Source organism: Trachinotus anak, unplaced genomic scaffold (genome assembly GCF_046630095.1).
Source record: "Trachinotus anak isolate AG129_WGS33_773 ecotype Australia unplaced genomic scaffold, CSIRO_AGI_Tana_v1 ptg000025l, whole genome shotgun sequence".
Classification (NCBI taxonomy): Eukaryota; Metazoa; Chordata; class Actinopteri; order Carangiformes; family Carangidae; genus Trachinotus; species Trachinotus anak.
The window spans coordinates 21136939-21159880 of NW_027273876.1; the positions used below are offsets into that span (position 1 = coordinate 21136939).

The 22942-nt window shown below is 43.1% G+C and overlaps 1 protein-coding gene across 1 annotated transcript; it reads left to right on the forward strand.

Annotated features, from left to right (window-relative positions):
* The first annotated feature begins 153 nt into the window (after positions 1–153).
* nherf1a (NHERF family PDZ scaffold protein 1a) lies at positions 154–22867 on the forward strand. Its single transcript, XM_071463556.1, has 6 exons — positions 154–822; positions 15740–15910; positions 17950–18103; positions 18238–18284; positions 21305–21409; positions 22037–22867. The coding sequence occupies exons 1-6, from the start codon at positions 346–348 to the stop codon at positions 22190–22192; spliced, it is 1110 nt and encodes a 369-aa protein (XP_071319657.1). The 5' UTR covers positions 154–345; the 3' UTR covers positions 22193–22867.
* The last annotated feature ends 75 nt before the right edge of the window (positions 22868–22942 follow it).

Below are 22942 nucleotides of genomic sequence, written 5' to 3' on the forward strand. Positions count from 1 at the left end.
TGCAGCCCTGATTGCTAATAAAGTATTGTCATTTATTTTGAAAACCGTGTCAACCTTCTTGCCATAGCTTGACAGTGGTACCTCCGCCCAGAGCGGGACGCGTCGGCTGCAGGCGGAGGAGAAGAGCGCAGCTCGGCGGGGCGGGGAGGAGGCCTGTGACCGGCGGGGAGGCGTGAGAGCTCAGCATTAGCAGCGGAAAGTTGTCTGAGACTCAGTTGAGCGGAAGTGAACTGTGGCGGAGTCGCTGCGCGGTACAGGTGTCACTTCTTCTATGGTTTTCGCGTGAGTCCTGACTTTCAGGCTTTGAGGCGGTTTGCAGAGCGGGGACAGAGAGCCAGAAGCAGCATGTCAAGCCTCCGACCCAGACTGTGTGTGCTGGAGAAAGGGCCCAGCGGGTACGGCTTCCACCTGCACGGAGAGAAGGGCAAGACCGGCCAGTTCATCCGGCTGGTGGAGCCCGACACCCCCGCCGCCGCGGCCGGGCTCCTGGCGGGCGACCGGCTGGTGTTCGTGAACGGGGAGAGCGTGGAGGGCGAGAGCCACCAGCAGGTGGTCGCCCGGATCCGGGCCACCTCCGGGGCGCTGGAGCTCATCGTGGTGGACGACGACACGTCTGAGCTGCTGAAGAAACACAACCTGCAGTGCCGCAAAGAGTTCGTCACGGAGGGGATTCCCTGCCCCGGCGGGGACAGCGAGTCAGACCGCGGGGACTCACAGAGCAACGGCACCTCCAGGGAGTCCAGCCCGGTGCCGGTGCCGGGAGAGAACGGGGACACTTCTTCAGAGAGGTCGGGGAGGCTGAGTGTCAGCTCCAGCACCAAGGTGAGGGACAGAAGCTCGCTCCCTTTAAGTTGCACTTTACTTATTTTATATTCTGTTCTGTTCTGTTCTATTATAAAGATAAAGCCTTCCAGAGGTGTCAGGTCAAAAGGTCAGTGGTTAACCTCCTGCCCTGTGAACAGGAGTTGGCTGCCTCTATAAAATCCTCCATCATGTAATTTGGTTTTGTAATATCAATATACACAGTAACATTATACAGAGAACTACCTGGAAAGTCAGGTAAGAAACTTGACCATAGAATTATTTTCTGGACTTTAGATAAAAACATGTTTCAAAACACAAGTTCAACTTTTCTGGAGGCATGGGTGATAACCAGAAATCAATATCTGATACAGTCCAGCCCAAATATCATGATATGCAATTTTTTATTTCCTTTTTTAGGATGTTTTTAATAATATTTTGTTTATTTTATGTTTCATTTGTTTTTTTTTAATGATAAGACATGTTTATATGATATCTCTCTCTCTCTCTCTCTCTCTCTCTCTTTATATATATATATATATATATGTGTGTGTGTGTGTGTGTGTGTGTGTGTGTGTGTGTATATATATATATATATATATATATATATATATATATATATATATATGATATGTTTCAGGTTTTTTCCTATTTCTATAATTATCTAATGTTCAAAGTTTTATTTGTCACATGACAAGGTACAATGTATAGTAAGCAAAGTAAAGGGTCGATCTCAGCAGCAGGACAGGCTGCAAAACAAAACAAAAAAAAGTCTACTTTTATGTTACATGAAATCTATTCTATCCATTTATTCTAGTCGAGAAACAGTTATATCCATATGGAAATACATATTTATGATTAATCCAGTGCATTATCTGTATTTCAATGTAAAAATCATATTAAAAAATGAATATTGCTTAGTTATTGATCATTGATTTGCAGCATTATTCATAATGTCGAATTACACCCAGATATTAAAGGGATCACAAATTTATATCATCTCACTATATATATATCTCACTTGATATATTGTAATACTTAATCTATAGAAATTAATAATAATTAAAAATACAATGTGTTCACTATTACTGCACTGTAGGTTAGATTAGTCAGATGCATTAGCCGAAGCAGCAGTGGCCTCCAGCTTATATCTCTCTGATCTGAGGCAGCGCTGCCTGTGAGCTGGTTACGTGGGAATAGATCCCCTGCTAAGTAGCCTCCTCCACTTGCCAGTGAAAGGCTAAAAGCTAAGACAGAGAGGAATGTCCAGGCCTGTCGTATAAGTGTGTGTCACTCTCTCTGCTTCTCTCTCTCATCTCCTGAAGTCCCAGTCGAGTTTGGCTTGTTGGATCAGATGCTTTGTCAAATTTGCACCTCAACGAGGCCTCTCTATTTACATTATCTAATACGGTTTTTAGGAGATAGAATATCACCTTGTTCAGAGTGTGTAGAATTTAGTGTTAGATGAAGGTGTGTCGACATTTTTGAAATTCCTCAATGAGCTTTGTCATAAAAAGAGCTTGATTAGTAACAACGCTCATGGTCTGACTCCCTGTCTGAGGCCTTGCACCACAGTAAATCCTGCTTGTGTTGTTGGTTATAAAACTATTTTGTAACATTATTATCACTTGGTTGTAAAAATAGCAGATTTCTCAGGCTATGTAACTGTTTTAGCCGGAGCAAAGTCTGGGCCTGGTTTAAATGTTGTGTAACAGCAATGCAAAATAGCCTCATTGTGGAGGTGTTCAGCTTTGTGTAACTGGAGTGTTTTTATTTAAGACTTAATATAAAAATAATGGGATACCTGTTTTTTTTTAGACACGGCCCCCTCAGTAGGAAGGAGATAAGGATCAGCAACAAAACAACCTGAAGCAGCTGGTGGTGATTCAGTCTTGCCTTGATTACACTGTAAAATCTTTAATATCATAAAGTCAGGGTGAGAACTTATGATTCTTTTTATTATTGATCTCCTTATCTATGAAGGTTTAAAAGTTTGCATGGACAGTGGCCATGGACTTGGCACTGTTATTGTTGTACTATACTACACTGGGTGTGTGCACTTCACATGTGTTCAGACATGTGTTTTTGGTCTGGACAGTCTCATGGTGATAGAAATGGACCCTCGCACAAATGGGATAATTGATTAATCTATTAATTGTGTAAGCATTTTAGTATACCTTTACCTGAAAGTGGGACAAAGTCACTGTGTGACAAGTCGTTAGTCAGTCTTGGACATGAAGTCACAAGCTGAAGCTGTGTTTAAAATCTAAAACAGGTCATTATGAATCAGGAACAGAGGCAGACTCATCAACGGCCAAGTTTGCATCCAAATTTAATGAATGAATTTCATCAAAATTAATGTGCATTTCCATGTTGAGTCAGACACATCAGGATAAACAGCTGGTTGCACCAACAACTCACCTTGATATCCACTCTGAGGCAGCGTGCGGTCATACCGGGACAAATCCGTGTATGTGCGTGTGTTCTGGGACTGGGCTCACTACGTCGACCCACACAACAACAATTTGGAAAACAATATTGAAAAGATATTTATGTTTGTTTCATGTAACAATTTGAGGAGCGACCTTTTCAGTCCACACAGAGCTGATGTTTTTGTCACATTTTGTTTTCATCGATTGGCCAAAACTTACAGATATATAACTTATAGATATTTCAGCTGTTTTGTGATTGGCTCCTGTCAGATTGATTTAGATATATCCCTGTTTATCTATTGTCAAAATATAGATTTGATTTCAGGGATGTCCTGATCGAGTTTTTTGGCCTTGAATGTTCATTAAATATGTGTCCGACAGTAGTAGACAACTAAATTCACCACACTTTATTGGACCAGAGTCTGACTTTAGTCCAGGTTGTGACGACAGTGACCCTCTCTACATGTGGCTCCTGTTCTGCTGTTGTGAATGGGATTTCTAGGTCTCTTTCCACCTCGGTGGCTCGTGCCCCATCACTACTACTGTGAGCCCCAGTAAAGTGAAAAGCCCAGGCTGACCAGCTGCAAACCTCCTGCTACTTTCCTCCTTAATGGGAGGCATGACAGAGCCTGGCTGATGGTCTGATCCTGGCCTCTCAGTGGGATACACTTGAGTGGGCTGGCTAATGATGACATGAAACCAGCCCTGCTGAGCATAATCATGTTTAAACAATTGTTTCTTTCATATGTTTGCCTGTGGTGAGACCTAGTATTGCAGTCCAGGGCTCAGTCACCAAACTTTTTTCACACCAGAACAACCAAAACCCTCTCGGTGAAATCCTCAACAAAGAGCTGGATATCTCATTCTGCAGAGGTTGCTTTTTTTCCTGGGGAGATAAAAGCATGAACTGAGTGAGCATGTCATTGTATTATGGTAACATCCTGGCCTCCAGCGACTCAGTCCTCCACCACACCGAGGACTGTCTGCTGGTCACCATAGAGACTCCCAACAGCAAAAAGAGAAGAGGCTTTGTCCACAGTGTTTGCATGAGGAGAAAGATTTCTGGGCCAGGGAGGAAAGGAGAGAGGACTCTCACGCCTCCAGAAGGAAGCCACGCTGACCCTGAAATACCGACACCCTCTCTTTACACACACTGTCAGTAGGGATGGAGTGAAGTGAGAGTGTGTGTGTGGGCAAAAGGTTCTGGCCACAGCATTAAACAGCGATTTGTTCTGTAGTTGTGGATGTGAAATGTCAGACAAATGATGAATGAAGACGACCCTGAATGAACGGGCGCTTCCATCTCTCTCCTGTAAAGCTGTAAAGTAACTGCACTGCTGTTTTTAGGGATGGACCTATAGATGCAAATCTCACTGACTGACTGAGTGAGTGATCAAGTTACACCACCGGTTGGTCAGCCAAGTGTTGGAGTTTCCCTATTGGTTGTTAAGCTTTCAGTATGATTCGATGTAAACTCGGCACCTTTGTTGCAGCAGTGACCAACTTTTCAGACGCCTTCAGCAACTTTTATCAAAAAAAGCACCTTGAGACGTATCGAGTGACAAACCTTAGTGAGAGTGTGAGGTCAGCCACACCTCCCTGTACTGACCACACACTGCCTCTCTCTCTGAGTCACAGGGTTGCACCGTATTACATATACATATACATTTACATTCACAGTTCAGTTGCAGTTCTTTCTCTCTCTCTCTCTCTCTCTCTCTCTCTATTAGCTGTATTTGCATCCAAGAAAAGCTGCGGCTATGAAACTGAACTAAGTGGTGGTGTATGCAGGGGACGTTGTTGTGAAACTATAAAGCAGGGCAAATGTAATGAAATGTAATATTAATTTAACACTAAAAACAATAATAATAATAATAATAATAATAATAAGTTAGTACATACATGGGAAAAGAAACCAGTTCTTGTCAGAACACTGGCAGAGGCAGAAGTTATGGGCGGAGGCTCTGATGATGGTTGATCACTGAGATCATCGTCCACCAGAACGACCTCACTGAGTGATCATTTCACAGTAAATACACAGACATCACAACAGTCTTTGTCTTTAACTGAGGTGTTTGGTGAATGTGTCAGACGACGATGTGGTTATAACTTCAGGATTTTAGCAGCAGCCTGGAAGTGACTGCTTGTTCACAAATAGATGGATGGATAGATAGATAAATAGATAGATAGAGAGATAGATAGATAGAGAGTCTTAAAGGGCCTCGTTTCAGTCACCGTTTTAAACTTGTTTCGTTGTCTGGCAGCAGAAACAGAAAACATGTAAATGAGAACAGCTTTATAGTGAAACTGACACGAGGGAGAATGAAAATACCCAACAGAGCCTTATATTAGGTTTTGATCTGGTCTTGTCAGTTTTTAATGAACAGCCCATTGGTTACTCATTTGGAGAAAACACTTACTTATTAAATTTTCCCCACCACCTCAGACTGGGTGCTACTTGGCTTCACAGAAGAACTTCAGACTTTGATCCTTGTACCCGGAGTGAAGGCCTTGAGGCAGCGCTCATCTTTACTGAGGAGCTTTTCTTCTTTAGTGTTTCACAACATCTCTTATCACTCAGCTCATATAACCCTGGGAAAGAACAATTAATCTGTCACTTTATTGGCTCAGGTAGTGAATGTGCTGTAAATCAAGATTACTGTGATGTTACTCAACATCATTGACAGGCTGTTTCCAGCTGTGGAGATTAGAGACAAGATCTCAGATCTGCACATGGTCAGTTCAGCATTTTATAGTTTTTTCATTAAAAAAATGTTTAAATAAAATAATATAACCCAGTACAGTCCAACAGCACCACAAATGACCATTAAAGTAATTCAACACCCTCTCAAAGATACTCACTAAAAACTTTAAGATTATGATCCTCATTCAGGGAGGATTTAGTACATGTTTGTTGTATTATACATCATTAGTCCCGTCTAGGTGTACCTAATAAATTGGCATGTGAGTGTCGATTCATTTAAACACCATGTGGATCTGTATGGCCTGGATCTATGTAATTACTGGGGTAATCTGCAGTATTATAAACTGTTAGAAAAGTATTAGAAATGATTTACAGACATTTTTTTATGGCTGTTAAAGGAAACAGAAAATGTACAAAGGCCAAATAACAATGTTAGATGCTGCATGTTGTAAGGTCACGTTACCATAGCAGCAGCAGTGTGTAAATTACTTGCTCCACCTATTAATAATCCTGATGTATCAGACTGTGCTGTCGTGCTGTTGCTGCATCTTTAATAAAGCGCTCCCTGATGCTTCTGCTTCAAGTGACCGTGCATACCTGCGGTACTGTTGTCATCAGACATTTAAACCTGCAGAGCTTGGGTCTGAAAACCTCCCACACTCCAGACGATCCTGCAGGTTGTGAGGCTGCAGCGTGCATGCTCTGACCGGGCGCAGCCATCTTTGTGACACACCATTGTTGCAGTCGTTGTCAGTAACGTGGTTGCGTCGCCCCAGCCTGAGCCGACTGCCGTTTAATGTTTTTCTTTTAAACTTCTCTGTCAACGCTGCACTTCCTCATGTTTTCATATCTGAAGTCGATCGGAGGAACAGTTTTCAAGAAAATAGAAGGACAGACAGAGATTTCTTGATTTATTAGTCTATTAGTATTCAAAAGTTTGAAATTATTGTTTTAATTACATCAGAAACAGAAGGGTGAAGTAATATTAAGTAAATAAGTAATATAATAACTTTTATATTTTTATTAGCCGTCCACCCTGAGTCTTGTTCTGCTTGAAGTTTCTGCCTCTTTAAGAAGGTTTTTCCCTGCCGCTGCTCCCAAGGGCTCATAGTGAATTATTGGGTCTCTAATCGATGTTGTAAAGATTACGATCCAGACCGGCTCTGTTTGAAAAGTGCCTTGAGATGACTTGTGTTGTATTTTTTGACCTGACCCTCACGTGGAGCGCACGCTCACGTTTAAGAATTTGTTTTTTGGATTCAAGTTGTGAACAAAAAAGGGAAAGGTTGTGTTACTGAGACCAGATCTCGATGACATCGCCTGGGGCAGCAACTTTTCATCAGCTGGGTCTTTATCCGGGCCGCCGTCCAAAACAAACTTCATGAAAGGACTGCTGGCGTCACCTGACTGAGATCCTCACTGCCTCACTGTTTTCTCAGTGACATAGTCTAAATAAACACGCACCCAGATACAAAACTGCTGCTGGTCAGCCAAGCTTCCCTCAAGGTCCTTTATTCTTAGCATCAAACAACAAGGACACGTCCATTCATTTTTCAGCATCTGAGGTTAATGGAGGACATGTTCCCAACACGGACTTTGAGCCGTTGCTCCTGTGATCATTTTATTCTCCTCTGCACCGACTGGACCGTGATGTTAAACTGTCCACTGAAAGTCTGCAGATCTATCACAACTGTATCAGGGTCTTTGGGACGACAGGGATGATGATTACAATTGGTGCAAGTGATTTTGAAGTGTCTTTGCAATCTCTTCCCCTCTCACACTGAATGAATTGCTCCTGTATTACATGTGAAGCTGTGCGCTCCGCCGGCTTTCTGCTCTAATCACTCAGCTGTTTCTAAGTTGAGATTCCAGTGTGACCAAACAGACTGACATGTTGAATAGGTAGAGATCAGTGGGGATACAGAAATGTAATATGTTCTGAAATATGGACATTTGAGATACGTTTTACTGATGAATTAAATAAGGATTCAGTAAACCATCTATTTATAGCTGCGTATCTGAGTCTGGCCGAGGTGGCTACGTTAGGTAGCCCAGACGTCCTTCCTCCTGACTGCAGCTTCAGACCGAGAGTAGCGAGCACGTCAAAGTGACAGGAAGTCATTCATTTTCCCTGTGAACCCTGTGAACCTCTCTTGGCAGCGAGCAGCGGCATGCCCGTTGGTGGTGCGTCTTGGGTGGTGTCAGTGTCAGAGGAAGGTAATGAGCATTTATGTGGTTTGTGGTTCATTTGTTCCCAAATGTTGTTCCTCCAGTGGAGGACAAATTGATAACTGTGGTGGCAGGTTTCCTTTACGATGAGTTCCTGTTTGCTTTAAATAAAAAGTGCAGTGGTTAGAGAAAGGTGTCTGGCACTGCAGTGTTCAGGTGAGTGTGTTGTGTTGTGTAGCCTATAATATATTTTGTAAAAACTGTGGTGATGTGAACTGATGTGAAGTAGTTGGTAATTAAAAATATTAAAATATTAACTTATACTATATTAAGTACCTGTGGTGAGTTGGTAGAAAAATACTGGCTGACTTCTCTGTTTGCTTTGTGGAGCCTTTAAATAAAGTTTGCAAGATAAAGCATTCTGAAAAAAACTTGCAAGCTGTTATTCATCTGTGTCAGTGCGACCACAAACCTCAACGGCCTCCTTTGGGTTTGAGCGTACAGCAGTTCTTCCTCTGAGTCTAATCCCAGCAAGATATGTCTGCACAGTCTCTGGGGGGGTCCAGGGGGAATCCTGATCAGCTGCTGGAACCACCTCAGCTCTTAATGTGAGGAATCTCCTTTCGTCTTCGCTCTGTCTTTAAGGGTGGACCCAGAAATTTCAGTGAAGAGTTTAAAGCTAATCCCAACATATGTAATAATCAAGAAGCTTGTTGATATTAGCATTAATGCAATCACCTGTACCACCCGCCTTATACCACTCTCTGAGCCCTTCACCCTTTGGCTAAAGACGGGCCCGGACACCCTGCAAAGGAATCTCAGTTTGGCCACTTGCTAACAGTGAGCTAACAATAGCATCAGCAGATATTTCTGTAAATAAGACTGTTTCAGTTCTCCTGACAAAATATTATTAATAATTATTACAAATATTAAAAAATATATTTATTTATTTATTTTATTATATTATTTCAGCAAATGTCTGTCAGCTAAAATTTAAAGTAGCTTGGCATTAGCAGGATTCTGATGTTTTGTGAACTTTTCTTTACCACAACAACAAATTTCAGCAGGTAGATTTTCCTTGTAACTCTCCACCTCGACAAGAGGCTCAGCTGAGTGGCTAAAACACGACATGAGGTTGTAACATGAGACGCAGGTATGAGGGGAAAAAAGAAAGCTGAAAAGTGGTGCATGAATCTTTCTCATTTCTCATTTCAGAAGTGGAGTTTATGTGCACAGGCTGTCTCTGTAACTACACACACACACACACACAGCAATGCAAACATGGGTTCATACAGACACACAGCAGGTTCCTCTGTCAGCACACAAGTTGTGCCGTTGGGTGGAACCTGTGAAGAAACCACTTCCTGTCCTTGCAGCTAGTTGCTATAGTGCTGAGGCTGGATTGTTTGTTTTGTCTCAGCCAGTTAATGATAACCACAGTGCTCCAGTAACGGCAGCTCAGTGTAGTGTGTGTTGGATTATGTAAAGCTAATAACTTCCTCTGGCAATAAACGCAAAGCGACCACGCTCACCGTGTTGGTCAGTGAAGCCCGGTCAGGACGTCACACAGAGACACAGTTGACTGGTAGTCAGTGTCAGGAGCATGTGCGTCACAGCACATGCCCAGACAAACCTGTTAGGTTGGTCCTGCAGAAATAGTTCAGCCCATAGATTACATGGGACTTTTACAGCATGTGTGGGGGATCGCCCTCTCTGCGAGTCAGCCCTCATTATACCAGGATCTGATGTTTGACTAAAACAAGCTGTAAAATCATTCACCTTGAAAATGACAAAACACTTACGTCAAGTTACTGAAACAACAAAATGAAGAAACTCTGCGTCTGCAAAGAGTGAAAGAGGCTTGAAATCCAGCCACAGAGACAGAGTCACTCTGATCTCCCCCCTGACTCAGACACATGCCTCTGTGATCAGCTGACACAGCTCAGATCTTTCATCAGACCTGACAGTCAACGCTTCCTGACAAGTAACAAGCCCGTACCATATGTGACGCCTGCTGTCAGGCTGCAAGAGAAAATGTCAAACATTAAAAACTGAACCGAGCTCAGGACACGGTGTCACCACTGCGTCTTCACTTCTCTGAGAGCTGGATACTGGATGTGTTTCTCAGATACACTTGATATGACTCATGTCTGCTGTACGTTCAACACATAAAGGGTTTTCAGACAGTGAGCTGAGTCAGGAGGAGGTGCAGGCGGGGGGGGCATGAGACAAAGATGCTGCATGCAGTGAGAGGGACAGGTGTGTGTCTGTGTTGTAACAACAGGAGGTTAGTGATGGTCATTTGCTGCAGTTCTCACCTCAGACAGCAGCAGCTCCACAGGCACTGAGCTCACACACAGTAATTATACACATATTTCTAATTTTTTATAAATCTTAGAAATCAGAGATTCTCCAAACTTTCCTGAGAATCATCATGTTTTAAGTTTTCCTCAGTATCAACATTTTCAGTGATGGTTGTTTGTACATCACAACCTGCGTATTGCTTCATTGTGGTATTTTCATGGTGCCACTTTGCTTTAGGGGCCACAATTGTCTGCACAGTTCTGGTCAGTACACGTTGTGTGTGGGTTACTCTGCTGTTCAAGTTCATGTGTACTGAGCTGGTAATGAACATGTGACTGATGGTGGCTGATGCTCCACTGGAGAACTCTTCCCATCATGCCAGGTGGAGTAACACTGGTCAGCATCATCCACCAGCATCAGGATCATCAGGGTCGTTACTGTTGAACTTGGTGAAGGTGTGAAAACAGGTCTGATGTTTATTGTCAGGACACGGTTGCTTTAGCAATAAACATTAGAGGTGACATCAGTGCAGGCATGCTGCAGACTCTCGGCTGGACTTTACCCTGTGGTGTCATTTCTAAACAGCGCCTCTGCCACTGCAGTGTTGTGCTGTGTTGTGTGTGTCTCTGCTGATACTGTGGTTTTCCTGTGTGTACTGAAAATCAGAAAGTGCTCGAGTGTCACTTTTAATGCAGGTTGAGCTTGAGACGGCTGCTGTGGAAGCTGCTTTTCAAATCAACACAAAAACCTTCTCATGTTGCTAATGTGTCTAAACGTTACTCATGACTGCTGCCGAAATGTCTGTTCACTCAGTTCTCAGCTCTTCACACTGCTACGCCTGCTGGGCTGCGTATTAATGGTGTCTGTGGTGCACGACTTGACCCACTCCTCACTGACTGTGCACAGACTGTCAACAGTTTTGAATCTGATCAAAAGGAAACTCGGCCTGGCATCCTTCCTGAGCCTCTGTTGCTCCCTGCATTATTCCTCCTCCAGCTCCCTGCTGGGTGCTGTCACTGCGCCCGGGCCTCAGCCCTTTAGGCCTCTCTGGGCCCAGCTGACAGAAACAACAGATTTAATCCTGTGGGAGAGAGAGATCTGACCAGCAACATGTTAGCAGGAAGGCAGAGATACAGACTCATCAGGTGGGAAAGTGATGCTCCTCCTCAGGTCGTATGTAGAGTCACTGGTTTTGCAGAAAGAGGAAGCTAAAGTATGAGTGGTAGCCTGTGTCTGGTCACTTCCTGTGCCACAGGCTGATTCTCTGCTTCCTGTGGTGCGTAAATGGATTATGAGGAGCTCGTTCACCTTACATGACACGAACTCTCTTTGGCAGCCAACAGTTGCTCGTCAGATCATTCACCTGTTTGAAGGTGGAGGTGGAGGTGAGGGAAGGCCTGGCCGCCCTGCTGCTGAACAGTGACCTTTAGGTTGTGAACCCATGAAGTGCTGAAGCTGCTGATGTAACACTGTCAACTAATGTTAGATTCATCTAATAGATAATGTACTTTGTAGTGTTTCCGAGTAGAGAGCTACTGGTGTTCTAACTCGCCTCCTCCCTGTCGTACCCGCCCACAGCGCTGGTTATCAAATGAAAGCCAGGGAAGGGACCTTTAATCCACGAGTTTATCCTTAAAGCTGCGTTCAGCCTCAATCAGAGTGTTTCTCCCAGGATGCAAAACGTGAAGTACACCTCACTGTCTGTTTATTGAAGCCTGTAATTAAAAAAATACAATGTGGTGGTTTTTTGTTTAGTTTTTTTCATGCTGGACAACAACTGAATCACCTGTGCTTAGTCTAACGCTGAGTCTGTTGTGAAGTAAACACATTACTGAAACATGCAGAAGCCACAGGTGGAGGACACTTGTTCTGACTGAGGATGAGAAGCTGTTTCCAGTAACGCAGGGGACAGGGAGAGTGGACGCAGCTGCTTCAGGAGCTTCACCTGGAGGATTTTAGTCTGGGAAGTTTGACAATCAGCTGTATTAATGAAAACAATAGTACCACAGCTGAAGATTCCTGTTCACGTCATGGTAACTGCAACTGGTAAAGTCATGGAGGTTTCTCCACCATGACTGAAGGGAGTCCCCGGGGGGCAGCAGATTAACTTTCAAACAAAACACTGATGTATTTTCATTTAATAAAGGTGAACATGTTGACGTGTTAGCAAACATTTGTCTACTGGCAGCAGACACAGCCACGTTAGAATTCACTGATGTTTCCGGTCGCCGAATGAATGTGAAGCTAATTTTCTCTCTGTTTTGGTCTCCACCAACTCTTTCGTTGCTCCACTGTGTTCACCAGCTGGTTGCCAACGTTGCTGGGCAGGTTGTGTAGAGTTTTCTAAAAACAGCTGTTTGCTGCAGTGTGAGGCGAGGTGAGGATGCTAACCACGCCCCACAGAGCTGAGGTGGACTCGTGGTCATTTTCTGCAGGTTCATCACGTGTCACAAACATGTAGTGAACTGATGGACTGTTAAATCCTCTTATCAAGAAGAAGGTGCTGGCTCTGCATGTGAGAGGAGGTGATTGTAGTGTAGAGAATTCCAGTGCACTTTGCACCTCACCTGTTATTTCATCCTTATCATCTTCATTAACTGCCATGGTTGTGCGGGTTTTGTCATAAATGTGTGATCACATCCAAAGGTTCGACCTGACAGTCAGCTCCTCTCCAGTCCTCTCCCAGGACGTCTCAGCAATCATCAACCACCCTGAGTCCACATTAACCTCTGGATCCGCTGTGAGTGGCTGAGAGTCCGAGCCCCGTCCTGCCTGAACGCTGAGGATGCAGTAGTTGATCTTAAACGGTCACTTGGCAGAGAATCATTTACAGATGCCCGTGATAGCTGCGGCTTTATCAGGTGGTGGAAGTTCATCAGCTGGGTGGGGGACGCATTTTATCAGAGCGTCACAAAACTGTTTCTGCTTCATGCACATGTGAGCTGTAAAGCGTTTAGAGGCTTTCTGAAGGTTTCTGCCAGGGCAAGAAAAAGAGGAAACATAAGGAAAGAAGAAAAAACAAGTGAGATGGACGTTTGAATTTTTATCTCACATTTAGACTAAAGATGATAAATGAAAATGACTTTATGTCAATAACGTGAGGTGGAAGAAAATATCAATACACTTGAGTATCAACAACAGGTTTTGTGATACTGTACATTCTCATAAACACTGTATAAATTCTTAATGAATAGTTTACATGCAAAGATTCAGAAATGAACAGTGATTCATTTTGTGTTGCACAGCTAACGTTAGCATTAGCACCAATAACGACTGAATCCAAACGAGTTGGACCGCCCACCCAGGTAGATAAAATCCCTCAGTGTCACCTCATTGCATCACTTTATTTCACTCTTCTCAAGCTTACTCATTTGTTCCAAGCACCTGTTTGTGTCACTTTCACTGCAGTAACTGGGACAAAGGAACCAGAGCGTCCACCAGATGTCTGCACATGAGGCGTTTAGGGTACATTTGTAAAATATAGCTACGGAAAATAACCTGGGTTACACTCTTCACCTCCAGATTGCACAACATATCACCTTATTTACAGTATCACAATATGTCACAGTTTATTGAATCGTAATTATATTGTGATTCGTATCATGATCACCGGCTTCCTCCCAGTACACAGCTCTGATGCCACAGTGAGTCAGAATCATGAGATTTTAAGTCTAAAATTAAACTGTGTAGCTCATCATTTTGACCTAAAATAAATAATAATGATTATTAATAAATCCTTATTATCTGATACTTTAGTTGTAGTACTTATGAATTTTGACTTATCATGAATATTTTTACTTTCCTAACTTTTCATCCATTGATTTTCTTTTCTTGGTGGAAGTGGCTGCAGCTCATCCTCAGACTGGACCATAAGTCAAATGTCCACAGTTGAGGACAGGATTGTGAAAGAGACTAATTGTCTTTACTGTGTATGTTTGAAGGACAGTTGGCAGCTGCCCCACCTGGAAAATTTTTGCAACTGACGTACTGGAAAATGACAACACCTTTATGGAGCTGACCTGTTTATTCATAGGAGCTGATGCAGCAATCCATCTAGAGTCGCAGCTCCTGACGTCAGTGCAGCAGTTTTCTACCTGCACGTCTGTTTTTGAGGCTTCTTTCATACTTGTATGTAAATAGGGAAGTTAGATGACGTGCACAGCATGTAATGATTGTGTTGATGTGGAATCTCAGATTGACGTGAAGCACATTCACTGGAGAAAATGGAGATAAACTGCACTAAATTGTAAATGAGTGACCATGACTGAGAGCAGACTACGTCACATCCTTTTAATCGAGCACAGTCAGCGAGCTCGCTCTCTGCTGCTGTGTGTCTGTGATTCACTTTAAAAACCATTAAACCACGAGTGTCGGAGGCTGTAAATATGAGAGCTGTCAGCTGTTACATTTACAGCTGTTGTTACGTTTAATCTGAGTCATGAAGGGTTTGTTTTTATGATTTTTTTTTAAAGAAATGTCCAAATCAAAATTCTATGTATTTATATCAGAATCTGAATTTTCTTAGTCATTTAATAATAATATTAACTGACAAACAGAGTCTAGCACTGAATAATTCCTGTGTTGCATTAACTGGTGACAAATACTGTAAACCTGAAGCCTTAAGCTAAATGTTGGAGAAAAGTGCAGTGGGAATTTATGGAAGAGAGGTTAGGGATGATAAAAACAAAAATTAAAGTTATTGTAAAATGATTTCAAAATGTCCAAACTTTGACTTTAAGTGAAAGTTAAGAGACAGTAAGTTCAAATTTAAATGAAGGCATATTAACTAATTTGTAATATCTCATAATTTTAAGTTAGTAAACATAATAATCAGTTCACTACTGACTTCATATATTATAATTGTGACTTAAAATGTCATAAATTTGACCAAAATTGATTCAACTTAAATCATGTTCAGTTTTATTTAAACTTCCGTCAGGGGAAATAAAATAATTCTTTATTGTTCATTATTTATGCATTAATTGATGATTCATTGTTAATTATGCCCTAATATTGTATGGAATTCATATTTGAATTACTAGTTAATGTTTTTGACTTTGTCTCTCATATTTTTTACTTAACTCAACATTTGAACTTGTTACCGGTTATTTCTTTTTTGAATTTAGTTATTTTTCATTTTCTTCCTTTTTTCTTTTCCTGGTTGAGTTAAAAATTCCCAGGAAATACACAGAGCCGGGACAGAGGGTCTGACATTGCTACACATTTGAAGTTAAAGCCTGGTTGAAGCTATGTAGTGTGTATTATTATGACTGTTTGCACCTTTAATTAACACTTACACTGATTTTCTCCTGTGTGTGTGTGTGTGCAGGATGAGAGGGTCGGGCTGCGGCCACGTCTCTACCACCTGAAGAAGGGAGCTAACGGCTACGGCTTCAACCTGCACAGTGAGAAGTCCAAACCGGGTCAGTTCATCAGAGCTGTGGACGAGGACTCCCCAGCACAGAGAGCTGGTCTCAGACCACAGGACAAGATCATCCAGGTACAAACACACTCCTCCCACCTCCAAGCATACAGTCACTGTTTTCATAGTGACTTAGTGGCTTAATACTGTGTGTGTGTGTGTGTGTGTGTGTGTGTGTGTGTGTGTGTGTGTGTGTGTGTGTGTGTGTGTGTTCCTGTGTTTGTTTGTGTATCAGTGTATCAGCTGTAATCCTATTACACCAGTGGGAAGCAGGAAACTGAAATCCCTGTGTGTGAGCTGCAGAGTGTGTGTAACTGTACTGTGCATGTTTTTACGTGTGTGTGCAGATGTGTTCATATGTCTGTATCACCTGTGTGTGTGTGTGTGTGTGTGTGTGTGTGTGTGTGTGTGTGTTGTTGAACATGGCAGGTTCAGAGTTAATCCACTTACTGTGTCTGCAGGCCTCTCACATGCGGGGGGGGGTATTTACATTATTCACATTAGGGCAGTGTGGTGTTCAGAATGCTGAGAATGTGATGAGTTCTCTGCAGAGGTCAGAGGTCACCTGAGAGAGCTCTGTACCACCTGTGGACATTCACAGCCGGTGTGGGAGCTGCTGAGGCCGAGAGGTTCCTGACAGTGATCCCGACCTGAGCTCGTCCTCCCACAGGAATTCCTCAGTCACTTATCTCCCTGGATGCTTGATTAGTTCCAGCTCCAGGAGTCGGTCTGTGTTTACCCTGCCCTGTAAAAACAGTGTTACTGAGCATCCTCCATCACTGGCACCATCCCTCTTCTCACTGTCACTCCATTCATTACTGTTATCTTCTAAACATCACACTAACTCGGCTCCTCGCCTCGTCTGTGAGAACGATCAGAGACACAGTTTATGTTCTGTGTTCCAGCAGTGAAAGTTCAGCCACAGTGAAGGATCAGCTGATCAGGTCAGATGTAATGACTTGTTTTTGGATGTAGGCTCTGAAATTAAGAGACTGTGGTGGCAAACCTTTCTGAAAACTGACCATAACGTCCTGAATTCAGAATATTAAATATATCAGACCTCTTGTTCTTTGTAAAGGAGGTAATGAGGCACGACTCTGTGTGACTTGTGCTTCTGATCAAGTCTCCAGCTGCTGCACAGTCGTTGCCCTGGAGGCTTCTGGTTTTTAACCCATGAAAACGTGGAGGACAGACTCTTAAGGTTTCCCAGCAGCGACAGAATCTCCAGTTAGACCAGGTCCACGCTGACGTGCTGGGTGTGGTGATCCTGACGTGGGTGTGTTGTAAACGCTCCACCTCCAGGGTGAAGCTGCTGCAGCAACAGCTGTGACACACATCCAGCAGTAAAATCAGTTCACTGCTCTGTAGAGAGGACGACGGAGGCTGGGATACAGAGAGAGAAGTATGAGAAACTCACTGCAGCAGAACGAATGCTAACAATATGAAAAGAGGAATGAAAGTGAAGTCATGTTGGGTGAAGTTATTGATGAGTATTGATTGATAAAACCTGCAGACAACAGTGTGAAGTATGTGAAGCTCAGTGTGAAGCTGCTGGAGGTCAAGAAACATGATGTGAAGACAAGACCTCAGGACAGATCTGTAACTTTAACAGCCAATCAGAAGAGAGGCTCAGAGCTCTTCCTGAGAGGCTCAGAGCCTCTCTTCTGATTGGCTGACTGTTTTCTGAGTATTTGAATAAAAATATAGCAGATTTCAGGTAAACACTCAGAGAAACCAAATCCTGCAAGGTTGGATGGTGGGTCCAGGTGGGCGTGGGGCAGAGCTGAGGGCGGTGAGGGCGGTGACTGCGGTGACTGCAGTGACAAGTTGTGACATCACAAAGTTCCAGAAGTCCTGACGGCTGGTTTTAAGGCTCAGTGTCTGAATACAGGCTGTGTGCATTTCTCTGTGGACTGAGGCTTTGATACTTTCACAGTGTTAATATAGAACCTAGACCTGCTTTATAATCACAAACACATGGACATCTACCTTTAGACTGGATGGAGCTTTAACATTTATCTGAAAATCATTTAACATTTAGTTGTTGTTCTTTACAAATGTAACTGAAAGACATTTTCCTCCCCTCCTCCCCCCTCCCCTCCTCCCCTCTCTCTCAGGTTAACGGTGTGTCAGTGTTTGGGATGCAGCACTCGGAGGTGGTCGCAGCCATCAAGGCCGGAGGAGACGAGACCAGACTCCTGGTGGTCGATGCTGAGACTGATGATTTCTTCAAGAGGTGCAACGTGCTGCCGACTGAGGAGCACATCACTGGTAACACACAGACACACCAGCCTGTCAGGGTCACTTTAATTCCATGTGACAACATTATGATTAAAAACGATGAACGGCAGAACGATTAGAGATCTGACTGTGTAATGACACCAGGCCTCTGTCCTCCACTGTAGGACCTCTTCCTGAGCCGGTGTCACCGAGAGCATCAGAGGAGGAGGAGGTGAGGACCACTGCACACACACACACACACACACACACACACACACACACACACACACACACACACACACACTCACACTCACACTCATACAGAGGGAGGCCTGGAAAAGCCCTGCTGATCCTCTCTGAACATTCCTGGTAGCAGATTAGGATTCTGTTCTGGACAGTGTTGTGTGCAGCTCAGTCACTGCCTTTACACACACACACACACACACACACACACACATACAGCTGATAATAATAATTTATAAACTGAAGGTTACAAATATTCAGTGAACTGTAAACTGAGGCTTGATGATGTTTTAAATCAGATCACAATATTTAAAATAATTTCAAACGCTGAAAAAATCAGCACATAATAATAATAATAATAATAATAATATTAATAATAATAAAATAACATTTAAAATCAAATTAAAAAGATTAAAGCAAATAAATGATAGATAGATGAAGATGTGATAGAAATCGAGGTTCACTCAGAGTCGCAGGAGAATCTGGGTGTAAATAAAGTTTTGGGGGTTGAAGTATTGACACTGATTCTCTGAGTTGGTGATGGTCGACATGAAGACTTCACAGGGTGAAAGATGATCACAGTGATGTGTGATGTCACAATATCATTATAATGTTATTATTGTTCTTATAATTATATCATATACAATATTATTTTATATTTATTTATTTTTCACATTAACATTATCTATATATTTATATTTATGTTTGTGGTTGACGGGACGGCGGAGCAGCCACATTTTAATGACACAGTTTAGATTCACACTCTGTTGGAATGTCGGGAGCGACAGATGTCTCACGTCCTGAGTTTGGGTCAGAAACCCTGAATCCTACATTTCCCATGATGCAACTCATTAGTGCCTTTTGTTAAGATGCGTTCCATTCACCTCAGATGTACGAGCTGGGAACGTCGTCGACTACGCTCCAGTACAAGTCGGAAGCTTGTTGTTGTTGATAAAGCGTTACACTGTATTTCTCGCATACAGTCACCATGGCAACATGTCAGCAGATAGAAGGTGGACAGTTCTGTGTGTGCGACACAAATAAAACAGAAGTGCGAATAAACAGCCCCACATTAATGCACAGGGCAGCCATCTTGGATTTTCAGGCCTGGGTTGAGGAGGTTTGTTCCAGTTTGACTTGTCTCTGGGAACTGGGGGATTCTGACATCCAGGTTCAGATGGAGCTCATCATCAGACCCCCACTGCCTTTAGATACCCAGTTACCTCCATCATCATCACTATGACATCATCAGGATACTCTACCCTTGGCGGTGGCCTCCATGATCCTGATGTGTGAAATGAGTGGCGGCCCTTTAATGAACAGGCGGTGTCGGTGTGACGCTCCACAGCCAGAGCAGGCTGAGTTTATCAAAGGTAAACAAGGAGCAGGTAAACAAGGACCCCCCCCCCCACCCCACCACCCCACCCCACCACCACCACCACCACCACCACCACCACAACCACCACCACCACCACCACACACACACACACACACACACACACATTGAAGGTCAGAGGTCATCATGAGTGTTTATGGCGAGCGCTGTGTTATGTAATAGCTGGTGAATGAGTGATTGTTCCTGCTGCCTGTGAGTGAGTGTGTGAACAGCTCGTTAGTGACCTCATTTGCATAATCCCCAACTCGCCTTGAGAGTTAAAGCCACTTCAATCCCATGATCCTCCAGGACACAGAAAGGGGGGGGGGGGCGGGGGGCAGTGCTGAGCTCTTGTTGCCATGGTGAAGGGTCAGCTACAATGTCACCAGAGGGGCCAACCCTCTGTTCCCATGTTGTCAGTGTGTGTGTGTGTGTTTCACCTTTACAGAAGCACAGAAACTTCCTGCAGCAGATTAAACTGAAACTTTGTTCTGCAGCTGTTTGTTTGATGTCACATGACGCGGTGGTTTTCAGTCACGTGACACAACGTCGAGTCTGAAACACAAAAATATAAAAGAGCAACAAACAGTTTCTGAGCTGCAGCCACGAGGAGTCGAAGACGAGGAGTCTGTACGTGACTGTGCAGTGTGTGCATGAAAAAGCAGTAGTTCGGTGTGTGTGTGTGTGTGTGTGTGCGTGTGTGTGTGTGTCTTTAGAAGAGCAGCTGCTGAACATGAAGTGAATCACAGATCAGTGACTGTCGACTGTCCAAGCTGGGTCGGGGTTGGGGGGGGGTCACTGCCCTCTGCTGGACAGCAACAGGAACTAAACTGCACAGTTCACCCTCTTTTATCAGAATCAGAATCAGAATCAGAATCAGTGCAAAACAGTGACAGCAAGAAGGAAAAGAGTAAAAACAAGAGTGAGAAGAAGACACTCATCACAGGAAACGCTTCATCATCTTTTCTCCATCACTGTGTGAAGAGTTTTAACTGGAACGTGTTTATTGCAGTAGAGAAACTGTCTCTTTCAGAGCTTTGACTGTGTGTAGAGGATGTTGATCTATATTTCTGTAACTGTCAACAAGTCTGTGTGGCTGCAGCTAGTGACACAGTATCTGACCATGAACCACAGACCATGAACCACACTCCAGATTTAATTGGACTCATAAAATACAGCAATTATATATCAATGTGAATAACAGTCAAATCACAATAAAACAATATAAACACCCCCCCACCCCCCACAAAAAATAAATAAATATACAAAATAACTGAAGCTGAAAGTCAAGACACATTGGAACTGTTAAGATAAGATGAGATCGCCTTTATTAGGCCCACAGTGGGGAAATTCACAGTGTTACAGGAACAAAGTGGCAGTGCAGAGAACAGGAAATCTGCAAGAAACTGCAATAACAAATATTTAGAAATATAAATAACAACAATATAATAATGTACTAAATATATAGATACAAAAAATTACATATTTACAACAGTAGCAGCATTTGTGGGATGTTGACAGTTGCATAATCAGGGTAACAGCAGATTGATACTCTGAGCTCCTCCATATACGCTGTGTGCTACACATGACCTGTGTGTGTGTGTGTGTGTGTGTGTGTGTGTGTGTGTGAACAGGCCTCAGCAGTGATGAGGCCTAAAGGCTCTGTGAGCTCGTCGGCTTCCAGCGCCTCCTCCAACGCCTCCCTGCCAGCAGCGACCCCCGGTGCCCCCCCTCCTCAGGTACCATCTGCAGCCTCACTCTTTCTTCTTTTTAAACAGTAGATGTGTTAAAGCTGAGTCAAGCACAAGAGCTGCGTCCGTTCATTTCCTCAAAGCACCGCTGGTTCCACATGGACCCAGTTTTCTGTTTCTATGATGGAACAAAACGTCAGATCAGGAATAAAGTTGAGATATTTTCAGAAACAATGTAGCGTTTGACAAGTTAAATTATGACTTATGAAATTATGACTTTTTAATTTGAAATATTATGAAGTCTGTGTCAAAATATTTCAACTTTATTCTCAAAATCGGAGATTGTTTTTCCTCTAATACTGTTCAGATTTAGTTTCGATCAGTGGGTGTCCTGAAACGACATACAGTGTAAATAATGCTGCATATAAGACCCTTCAGGGTACAGGGGGGTGTCATGATGGTAGACTGTGGATTATGAGCTGAAAATATCAAAATAGGTTTATTATTAAAGTTTGTTGAATTTACTGTTTGTGAATAAATCCTGAAGATTAGTTTTTACATTTTTCACCCCAGAGAGAATCGAGGCTCCTGGAAACAGTTTGACATGTTTGAAATTCATTAAACATCCTGGTTCAGGCCCAGAATAACAACCCGTCTGTGGATTTTTTTTTTCAGGTTGAGAGGGCCCCGGAGCCGGCCCCAGGAGCCGACAGCCTGAGTCTGAGTATGTCACTGGCTCAGGCCAGAGAAAGAGCCCATCAGAAACGATCCGCCAAGAAAGCCCCAACCATGGACTGGAGCAAGAGGAACGAACTGTTCAGCAACTTGTAAACACCATCATCATCATCATCATCATCATCATCATCATTCAGCTCCGTCTCCTCCAGACCCGTCTGTCCTGCCCCCCAGTGGAGAATCCAGAGAGATAATCAGTCTCTGGATTTGGTTTTGACCATGAAAGACATTTGAAGTCCCGTGTTAAACAGTATTATTTGATGATTTTATTGTTTTAATTTAGGGTTTTGCCACTTTTGAAAAGTCAATGTCACACACAGGAATGAATGTTAATATATGAAGAAGAATGTTTGATGTACAGTTCCTCACGTGAGAAGGACCACAGCAGGAACCGGAGCCGTAGGGAAAATAAATTATTGGCAGATTTTAAATCTACAGTTGAAATGAAGGTCAGACGTCGGTGTCTGAAATCAGCAACTAGAATGAAAGCATAAACCTTTTCGTTACTCAGTGTCTGTGAATGACTGGCTGGGTAGCTCTGCTGAGCCCTCACTGCCAAAACAACCCGACAGTCTGTCTCCCCTCAGGAGCAGCGTTCAGACACCGTCAGCGTGTTCACGTCGGCCCATGGCTGAGGCCACTGTGTAGTTTTAGAATCGTGAGACAACCTCCAGGGTTTCTGACATCACGATATATGATTCAGTAAAATTATTTTTTTCATGTTGCTCCTGTTCGATTTGTACATACATGAATAAATGATTTAAGAAGAAACTTTGTTTTGACTGATTTGCTGAAATTTATGAAATTTTAAAACTTCTGTACTTGACTTTAACTTCTGCCTCTAAG

Bases quoted from the DNA above. Each gene is read 5' to 3' on its own strand.
- nherf1a (XM_071463556.1), top strand. From the start codon at position 346: ATGTCAAGCCTCCGACCCAGACTGTGTGTGCTGGAGAAAGGGCCCAGC. The intron at 15,911-17,949 runs GTACAAACACAC...CCTCTCTCTCAG, and splicing joins CACAGGACAAGATCATCCAG to GTTAACGGTGTGTCAGTGTT. The intron at 18,285-21,304 runs GTGAGGACCACT...GTGTGTGAACAG, and splicing joins GAGCATCAGAGGAGGAGGAG to GCCTCAGCAGTGATGAGGCC.